Genomic DNA, 11,099 nt, shown 5'->3' with positions numbered 1-11,099 from the left:
AATATACAAACATACACATACACATACTGTACATATACATTCACTGTACAAACACATATACACATTCTGTACATATACATTCATTGTACAAACACATATACACATTCTGTACATATACAAGTACATATGCATACTTACACTCATGCACATAATCACGTTTCATCAAACATATATTAACGTTGTTGCCCTAGGGTAAACTGGGTGTAACACATGGCACACTGACAAAGCTTAACCTATTGTGACTATAACAATCTACAAGGTTAATGTAGGTTGCTTCTCTTTCTCCCCCTCCATTTTTCTGCATTCTTTCGTATCTCAAGTTATCATTACGTATATGTATTGTTGCATTTAAACAACTGTATTGTTGATAATAAAGGTAAATTATTGGTATTGTTCATTATCAATAGCGCTATTTCTATTGGTATTTGTATTGATCCATTTGTAGTGTAATAATGCTCATTGTCATTTCTGTATTATTTTTTATTTTTCGCTAACTGCTTATTTGCTATTACTTTTACCATCATATTTGTACATGTCATATTTGCTGATGTTGCTCTATTGTTGTTGTTGTTGTTGTTTGCTGTTGTTGTTTTTGTCTCTCTGTCTAATCCCCCTCTTGTCCCCACAATTTCCCCCTCTGTCTTCTTTTTTTTTTCTCTTTCTATCCCCTCCTGCTCCGGCCCGGCTGCACTAAATGATAATATAAATACATTTAATAAAGTCAAATACAAATAAGGCAACAAGAGAAGTATCCTACACTTCTCTTTTGTAAAGTAAATCTGAACAGCCGACATGGGCATCTACATCAACTATATGATTTGCCTGAGAAGCTGGACAGGACATAAAAAAAAAAAAAAAAAAAAAAAAAAAAAAAAAAAAAAAGAGCTCCATAAAACATCACTTACTGTACAGGGTCTGCTCTCACTGGGATGCCATCTCCGGGTCTAAGTTGGCTGTCAAAGTTTAACACTTTCTCAGTTTATGTCCACTTAATTTTACTATCAAGGTGAGAGTCATGATTTATAATCTAGAATAAACTTTCACAAGCTCTGAAGCAAGAATGCAGCTCACCAGCTGATGATGTCAATACAAAAGTTGCCTCTCTCTGATCAATGTGCCGCTAAATGTAGGTCCTTAACGTTAGCGCTTATGATAACAATATTGCTAATACTTGGTTAATATTCATGTCCCAAAATGTAAATGGAATATTGTTGCAGCTTTTTTAGTAAATGTTTGTACACTTTGAACAAAATATAAAGCGCTGTACAATACTGTATATCAAACAAACATAACAAGGGGGTGATGGATCAACTCTTTCTTTAATAACAAAGTCAAAACAACAGCATCTCGCTGAACTGTTCTCATTTGCAGCCGCCCCGCCTACACGCACACACACTGTCACTCGCCCTGTGGTGCACTCACAGTTTGAAATCACAAAACTCCCTAACTTTAACAGCCAAGTTGCTATAATGATTTGGAATAACGAAATAACTTCACTTCACCTTGTCTGTTAATCTTCTTGACGTGCAGCAGAGGCAGAGTGTGGGGGGGGGGTGGAAGTGGAAGTTTCCAACCACACATCACTTGTCCATTGCTTTCTTTGTAGTCACATTGACTAAAAAGGCTAAAAAAACACTTACAAATCACACAAAGTAGCCATTATTACAGTAGCTAACGACCACACTGACCACTCATGATACTCTAAATGCGGCTTCTTTTATCTAGTGGAGATAATGATGACAACAGCAATTGCCTACAGCCGCACGTGTCAATCATATAGGTGATTGTTCTCAAACAAACAATGGCAATAAAAACTCTTCTGATTCTGATTGAGGGCTTCTTTATGGTCTTACTATGCTTCCTTTCTATATCTAGGTGCGAGTTCTATTCTCCAAAGGCCCCTTTATCTCCATATTTGCGAGCGACCCCCACATCATCATCAAAGCCATCAACCAAAATCTCAACAGCGTGTTGAGAGACTCCAACATCAACGGCCACGACTACATGAGGAACATCGTCCACCTGCCTGTGTTTCTCAACAGTCGGGGCCTCAGCACGGCCAAGAAGCTCTGCATGGCGGCGCCCACCAACGGTGACGGCTTGGCTGCCGAAGGTACGGCCAAACACAACTTGATACAAAGAGATCTGTTAAGAAACTCAACCTTCCTCATTTTACCTTAGGATGGACCGATGACGGCGACAAGAAGATGTCTCAGAATAGCTTGGCTCCAGATCAGGCCAAGTTCGGCAGCAAGAATGCACTCAACCGCAGGGTAACTGTTCAAGCTGTTCAATTAATCTGTTTCATGGTCAAACCGTGCTAATTGTTAAACCTAAGTTACATTTTTACTTTCACTTCTAATACAATTCAAACAACTTTATTAATCCTTCAAAGGGCAATTCATTTCGAGCAGCAGGTTGTCGTGGTTCGCAAAGCCTACATATGGCCCACAATAAATGAATAGTCAATAAATACATAAACAGTACAACAATAAATACATAAACAGTACAACAATAATACACTCTGATGCACGTGGTAAAAATTACCTTCTTACGTTATAGTCACACCAGGAGATACAATCAGTTAGGGCGCTGTCATGCTTTGATTGTGAACCATAGAGGAGGGACAGCAGTGCTGTGTCATCAGAGAATTTAATCAGATAGCTGTCCTCCTGCCTACTCCTGCATTCATCTGTATACATAATAAAAAGTAAGGATGAAAGGACGCATCCTTGGGGTGAACCTGTAGAGATGGTTACAGAGTCAGAGAGACAGCCGTTTACAGAGACTCTTTGCTCTCTGCCAGTTAAAAAGTCTAAAATCCATAGCACAAGCTGGTGAGACAATTCAAATTTAGACAAAAGCCTCTCTATTAAGAGATGCGGCTGCATTGTATTAAATGCTGAAGAAAAATCATCGTCACATATTGAAATTGAATTGAAATCAATTCAATGCTAGGCCCCTCGAAAAAGACACCATTTTAATATGTAACATATTTTAAAAAGAAAAAAAATACTTTTACATCTGAAATATTGGGCAAAAACAATACCATAGAATTAACTGCTAACAACTACAGTATTTTATGAAGTAATGCAATAAAAATGTACAGCATTTACCTTAGATAGTGGACTTTTACGGTATCGATTTCCAGCTGCTTCTCTGTCAAACACACCAACAGCAGCTTCTCTATAGTTTCATGGTTATTTATCCACTGTTTAGATAATATTTTAGCATTCTCAGCTGGTGTTAGACTCATTGTGCTTCAGTATGGTGCAGACAAGCAAGAATACGCTCAAATTGCTTTGCCAAGTTGGCGACACGCTCGTTCATGTTTTTTATTTTTCATTTTTTTCAATAAATATCATCCGCTTCATCTTGCTCTTTTCTCAAAACTCTCCTAAGTTGAGTTACCACTGCATATGGTAAACAAGTAAATCAGTCAAATATGGTGGAGCCAACACATGGAGAGAATTAGAAACAACTAATAATAAAATCTTAAACTAAATTTCAAAAACAACAGGCATCCATTGGAGTGATTATTTTATACTAACTGTGCTCATTTAGCGGTATGTCCATGCGGCCTGCAGAGGGTGGGATTTACTACCTTTTAGAGACCCTTGCTGAGTTCTCATTTCTGCCACCTCCTGAAGAGGATGCTCATTGCATGCTTGGCATTGATGGGCAGCATGAAGGCCGGTGGACAGGGGGAAACACGCTGATATGGAGAGAGTGAGAGAGCTTGCGGGGTGCTGGGTGTGCAGCCAAGGTTCCTGGTGTAACTGATGTAATGGCTGTTTATCCTTCCTGCTGCGTCGCCACCGTTTAATGACAAGGCCGAGCAGCAGTGGGTCCCCGCGACAAAACACTGGCACCGGGTCTGCTGGCAGGAGGCTAAGCGACTGCCGCTGATGCCTTCCTGGCCTTTGCGAAACATTTAAGCTAAGCATGCACTTCCTCCCTGCTTCCACTCTTTTGTTTATTTAACATTTGTTCAGACCATGTTTAAAAAAAAAATAATTTAATCTGGCATCGTTAAATGCTTGTGTTAGCTATTTAATTCCAGAGGCATCCTGACATTCATTTTCTTGGCAGGTTATGCTTTCTGCTAAAATTAGGTCAGTAGGGGAATTTCATCTTCAATCTTCATTTCAACTTGATATCATTAATGGGGAGATTTTCAGTATACAAATGAAGAGTGATGGTTTTTGTCACTTGTCTTTTTTACACAGAAATTCTGCAGAAATGCAAAATCAAAACTGGAACAGATTTTCCCTTAATCACTCTAGCCTAGCAAAGCAGAATATTTCTGTAACTGTGTCCGCTTTCAAACAGCAACATGGCATCCCACAGTCAGAGAATTAGATGCAGAATTGCATATGGTGAGAAAAAAAATACTTTACACACAAGCAATGCTTTGACTCTGTTCCGTCTCTCTTTAGAAGTGACGCTGATCCCCTCTGACTACTAATACATCTAAATATTTTTAATCCCCTGGCTGACAAACTAGCAGCTAATTGTGTACCTCCATACACAGTGTTGAGCTGCTCCCCTAAGTTAATAATAATCACCTCCGTTTTGGCAAATTATTTGCATTTCTAAGTATCTTAAATATCAATGTCAAGTATCATTACCAAGCGAAGTCCCCAGGGCTTCGGGCGGCTCCTGCGTGGCACGGCGGGCTGTGGTCCGACAGCGGTGCGTCCCAGCGGACCACTCGCCTTTCACTCACTGAAGGACAAGGCTAAACATGTCACACACTGAGAGCAAGCCAGGAGCAGTCATGTCAATAGCCAAGCGAGCTGCAAACAATAGAATAAATAAATGCTTACTAAACTTTAAGAAGCATAAAATAAGCAGATATTAACAGGGAATTAATAAGTACGTTAATAACAGTCAAGAGCAGAGGTTTCCAATTTTTTTAATGGGGGTCGCATTTGGCTAAAAAAAATTGGTAGTGGGCCAAAAGCAGACTACATGTAAAGCAGGGGTGTCTATACTACAGTCCGCGGGACATATCCGGCCCGCCAGCGTACTAAATCTGACCCGCAGTACCATATTTTTCGGACTATAAGTCGCTCCGGAGTATACGTCGCACCGGCCGAAAATGCACAATAAAGAAGGAAAAAAACATTTATTGGGGAAATTTATTTGATAAAATCCAACACCAAGAATAGACATTTGAAAGGCAATTTAAAATAAATAAAGAATAGTGAACAACAGGCTGAATAAGTGTACGTTATATGACGCATAAATAACCAACTGAGAATGTGCCTGGTATGTTAACGTAACATATTATGGTAAGAGTCATTCAAATAACTATAACATATAGAACATGCTATACGTTTACCAAACAATCTGTCACTCCTGATCGCTAAATCCCATGAAATCTTCCGCCCCGGTGTCGCCTCTGGTATGTCCTTTCTTTCTGCTGCTCGATCGCCGTTCTCTGCTGCATATTTCACTACGTCCAGCTTGTAATCTGCAGTATAGGATTTCCTTTTCGGTGCCATTTTAGTTCAGCCCTTCTCAGTTTTTATAAGTTACCGCCTATATCAACCTATGTTGATGTGATCCATTGTAATAGCTACGGCAGTAGCATATAGCATATAGCATATAGCAGTTAACATCCCATGACCCACAATACACTTCTGCCATGACCCTCCCCCACCAAATTCTTATTGGTTGACGTGTGAGTGACGATTGCTGACCTGTGTGTGACGATTGCTGCCATTTGCTTCGTCTCTTACGCAAATGAGATAAATAATATTATTTGATATTTTACGGTAATGTGTTAATAATTTCACACATAAGTCGCTCCGGAGTATATGTCGCACCCACGGCCAAACTATGAAAAAAACTGCGATTTATAATCCGGTACTTCTTAAAACAGTTTTTTAATATCGACATTTTTAGTTACTTCCTTCTCCTGGCCACTGTGACTACTATCAGCCGATGACCATGTGTATTACAATAATGCAAATGTGTATTACATTAATGCATGATAAGCACAGTATCTATTTATACATACTGTAACTATCCAAACAACCTTTCCTGCCCATGGTGCAAACAAATAAAAACTAACACATCAAGTTTGCATAAATGTGCCACACAAAGTCACCTGCCCACTAAACTATGTTGACATTATAAAAACGTCTAAGGACCATGCCCAATTCAAACTTACACCCATCTTAATCCGCTACAAAGCATGATGGGTAGTATGCAAAACATTCTCTCTCCACACTTGATGTTTCTGATTACCGTATTTTTCGGACTATAAGCCGCAGTTTTTTTCATAGTTCATAGCTCCAGTGCGACTTATATATGTTTTTTTCCTTTTTTATTATGCATTTTGGGCAGGTGCGACTTATACTCCGGTGCGATTTATACTCCGAAAAATACGGTATTACAAAAGTTTAAAGGGCAACTACGCTTTTTTTGGAATTTTGCGTATCGTTCACAATCCTTACAAGAGACAAGAAGGCAAAAGTTTTGGGTTTTTTTTGCATTCTAATTTGTAATAATTGTCACGTTCTCGGTGGGAGCAATCCATTCTGCCGCAAAGTTACTTTAAAAATGCATGCAATAACCACAAACAATACTTAATTTACGTTCCGTAACCTGTATAATAACCAAGCTGTAGCGATATTGTTATTCTAAGAGCGAACACTGAGGAACTGTTTTTCCAGCGTAGTAACACATCGTCTTAGGACGGCATGTTACGGCATTAGCCGTAAGCTCGTTACGGCAAGAGATAAGCTAGCTATTGCGTCAGCAGCCGAATGGCATTTGAGTTTGTAATGCACACACAACACCATGCAAAAGGACACCAATCTGTACTGACTGAACAACATGAACAATCATTTTACAGTATCTGTAAAGTATTAGCTCACATTTCATGTTTTGTTTGTACACAGCTAGCGCGACAGTATATGTAGTTGTACTAACAATAGCATGATGTGCTGCATGTATCATGATCAATATTATAGTGACTCACTCGATGGACAGTTGTGCATTATGTCCAGCTTGCCGGAGACATTTTTTTCCAGTTTAGTACATTTCTGTCTTCATAGCTAGGCTCCAAATTCCACATTTGCAGCGTCAAGTCACGCCAAACTCACTCTCTCGGCTTCCGTCTGCTCCAACGTTTCACCCTTTATTCGTGCCCGCTTCTATTAGCAGCAGTTCATCCTCCCTATATTTCAGCTTCCAAAAGATAAGGTTTTGAATCCTCATTTGTCCAAAAATAGTCGTCTTCATTGATTACAACACAGGCGTTTGTTTCTGGAAGTAAGAACACACATTTGTTGCCCGAAGTCGGAAGTGTTTTTATCTCTATGGAAACGGAAATAAATGCGTTTGAATGAATTTTACCTGAGGAACGCTTTCTTTTTCCAATTTTGCTTATCATTCACAATCCCTATATAAGACAAAAACACATGTTTTTCTTTTTTTCAGTACATTCTATTTCATAAAATATGAAATATATCATCTGGATAGTAGAAGGTTGTGGCCATAAACCGAGAACTTGGTAAACTTTGACATTCAACTTAAACCCAGAGATATCAAGAAAGACATGAAAAACACTCAATTGGGGTCTTCTTATTTTTGTTTAACCTCCGGGTGGATTATTATTAATTCTTCATCTAAATGGGAAGATATAAACATCCCATCGGTCATCCCAGTGAGAGCAGATATTGTACAATAAGTGATTGTTTTATCAGGTTTGTAGTTTGTATTTCTTGTTTAGCACTTGGCAATAGTGCTACGTGATGCTTGTGTTTCACTATAGCTGGATCTGTTTAGCCCATAGCTTCTAAAACTTGTAGCTCATCCTCCGTATAGTCAGGCTCAAAAATATAAGGTTCTGGATCATAATTTGTCCCAAAGTAGTCTTTAATAGCTCTCATTAAGTTTCTGTCAAGATCAGTCGTATTTAAAAAAATCAAGGAATAATTCACTTGACATAGGAGGACTTTGAGGGCAACTCATCTGTATTGGTATTGGCTGATCTCACTCATGGCTGATCGTCATCGAATTTGGCAGCATAAAACCATGATCGGAACATAGCTACTTTTGGTGTTTATTTTTTTGTTTTTTTCATCTCACTTTTTTCTTTAAAACCTTTGAAACTGCTCCTTTTGTACAACTTACGTGTCACAAAAACCCAACGAAAAAGCTAAAAGTTATTCTTTTGATGGTAACTAAATCGTCACAAATGACATGCTTACAGGATGCGTTTTTGAACTCTAGTGTCACTTTAGATTAGTATTGTTTGCCCCGAAAAAAGGTGGTTGAATTCTGATGTATGCAAAAATTTGGATATATTGATATATTTCAGATTTGTTTCTGAGCGGTCATGTTATTTATTTACACTCATGTACATTTCCCATAGAGTGACCCATGAAATGGTAGCCGATCTACAAAGCGGATATACAGCATGAATACTGGATGTCTATCTTTAACTAGGACCTTTCCGAACCCTGACTGAGCGGTGGCCATATGTTTCATCTATCCCAGAAAGAGGTCACAAGAGTGGTATTACGACTTCAAAGTCCACCAAAAAGCCTGGCCTTGGCTCATGACCATGGCAGCTGTCTGATATCATCACAGATGTTCCCCGGTAGATCTGTGTCAATAGCTGGCTTGTGTGTCATGTCATGACTGCTCTGCTTTTGGACAGTGGCTCTTTGATTTTTTTTTTCTTCTTGCAGTCATTTCTTCTTGGCTGGAAAAGGATGTGACTTTTTTTTTTTGCATTCAAATGACTATAATTTGGCTTTATATATTTTATAAAAGGTGAATAGGGCATGAATAGGCTGCAACTGAGGTCCAAAATTGTGTGTATGCTGAAGTTTTGGCCAAAGAGCACATGTTGACCTTGAAGCCTGCTCTGCTGTCTCACGATGCAGAAAGCTCTATTGCCTCTGCCAATGTGGGAAGAAAAGTTCAGCAATTGTCATTTTAGTTCTTCCATCATACTGTACATGCATTGTAATTGCATCTGAGCTGTTTTAGTAAGTCTATTTTACTCTGTAGATTTTCTCTTTGGATGAAAATTTGACATATTTCACCTTCCAATTGGTGTTTTTAACTTAAATGTATTACTATTTTTCTAAATCTTTGAAGGACACATACCGGCGCCGCCACATGCAGAGAACCATCACCAGGCAGATGTCATTTGACTTGACAAAGCTGCTGGTGACTGAGGACTGGTTCAGTGACATCAGCCCCCAGACCATGAGGAGGTTACTCAATATAGTTTCAATCACAGGTCAATCAATACTTTACCAGCTTTAATAAAGCCATTCATCTCTGTCGTAACATGAAACTGGTTAAGTCTAAAGTTGACTATGATTTTAATGTTTGTTTGCCATCTTTCCTAACAGGCCGTCTGTTGCGAGCCAATCAGATCATCTTCAATTGGGATCGCCTGGCATCGTGGATCAATCTGACCGAGGAGTGGCCTTATAGGACGTCATGGATCATCCTCTTTTTGGAAGAGACTGACGGTGTGTCTGATCAGGTCTCTCTTAAGACCATCTATGAGAGGTAAGAAGAAGAATGTAGGAGCATGAACAATGTAATTGATCTAGCCAATCAGCAAAAAGATAACATAGTGAAACAATGTGTATTATACTGATTATATTCTCAGGGTATTTAATGGTTCTTAAGTGGACTGTTCAGTTTGTCTGAGCTCATAGACTTAATTTTGGTCAGAGCTAGTCCTGACTCACAGATGTAGATTGGTCAGATCTAGTCCAGACTATATAGATTTAGATTGTTTAGATCTAGTCCAGACTCTTAGACTTAGATTGGTAAGATTTATTCCCACTTAGACTGTGATTGGTCAGATTAAATCCTGACTAGATAGATTTAGATTGGTCAGATTATGTCTTGATTTATAGATTTAGATTGGTCAAATCTGACTGGTCAGATGTAGTCTGAATTATATAGATTTAGATTGGTCAGATCTAGTCCGGACTCATAGACTTAGATTGTTCAGATCTAGTATGTGCTCACAGACTTTGATTACGGTAGTCAGATTTAGTTCGGATTATATAGATTTAGTTTGGTCAGATCCAGTCCCGATTCACAGACTTTGATTGGTCAGATCTCGTTCGAATTGGATAGATTTAGATTGGTCAGATCTAATCCAGGTTCATAGTCTTAGATTGATCAGATCTAGTACAGACTCCTAGACTTAGATTGGTCAGATCTAGTCCAGGCTCATAGCCTTAGATTGGCCATTTCTAGTCAGACTGATAGACTTTGATTAGTCAGATCTAGTCAGGACTATATAAACTTAGACTTGTCAGATCTAGTCCGGGCTCTCAGATTTTGTTTGATCAGATCTAGTCTTGACTAGTGTGACTTTGATTGGTCAGATCTAGTCCGGACTCATTTAGTCTTAACTCTTACATTTAGTCTGGGCTCATAGACTTAGACTCTGTTTACACTGCAGACCAAAGTGGCCCAAATCAGATTTTTTTTAAATCAGATTTTTTTTTCACTGACTGTTTACACTGCAAGTAAAATGTGATTTTATTCAACTCCAGTGTAAACGCACACAGCCCCCAATGTGGCCCTAATGTGGCCTCAACGTCAGTTGCATGCGCAGTGCGATAAAGTGAAAACAAAGGAAGTTGGGGAGGAAGTTGCTACTACTACAAAATAAAATAAAACTTGCTACGTGAAAATCAATTAAAGTAATATAATGTATGAATGGATGTATATAGTGTAATATATTTGGGAGGGTTCCAATCTTTTAATGGCTGTTAAGTAGAGGAGACACGGACATCAGCGTGGATGTACGTGAGCTTTATTTTTCAACTCATATGTAAGCAAATGCACCACAGCCTCAATTCCGGTCCTTCAACAATTGCTATTTCTTCGAAATCAAAATATATATTCATATATTACATACAGCTTATTATTTGTGCACTATTGACAAGTGATGCACTGGAAAATTGGTCGTCTTAAATAGACATTGCTCACCGAAACCGGATGTTGTGGTGAAATATCCACTTCCGCTGGCGACTGCATCTTTCCTTGCGCACACGAGTAGCGTAGCTCGCCCAAAGATGACAAAAAAGTCACAT

The 11,099-nt window shown here is 38.9% G+C and overlaps 1 protein-coding gene across 4 annotated transcripts in view; it reads left to right on the top strand.

Moving 5' to 3' along the window:
• kidins220a (kinase D-interacting substrate 220a) overlaps positions 1-11,099 on the top strand; it is a 102,576-nt gene that overhangs the window by 38,391 nt on the left and 53,086 nt on the right. For all 4 annotated transcript variants that reach the window (XM_061968339.2, XM_061968338.2, XM_061968337.2 and 1 more), the window contains exons 20-23: positions 1,876-2,113; positions 2,182-2,273; positions 9,127-9,271; positions 9,387-9,549. In XM_061968339.2, coding sequence (XP_061824323.2) covers positions 1,876-2,113; positions 2,182-2,273; positions 9,127-9,271; positions 9,387-9,549 — 638 coding nt within the window. The remainder of the gene's footprint in view (positions 1-1,875; positions 2,114-2,181; positions 2,274-9,126; positions 9,272-9,386; positions 9,550-11,099) is intronic.

This window comes from Nerophis lumbriciformis, linkage group LG08 (assembly GCF_033978685.3).
Source record: "Nerophis lumbriciformis linkage group LG08, RoL_Nlum_v2.1, whole genome shotgun sequence".
Taxonomy (NCBI): domain Eukaryota; kingdom Metazoa; phylum Chordata; class Actinopteri; order Syngnathiformes; family Syngnathidae; genus Nerophis; species Nerophis lumbriciformis.
Note: the sequence above shows the minus strand (reverse complement) of the source record. Positions and strands in the feature narration are given on the sequence as shown.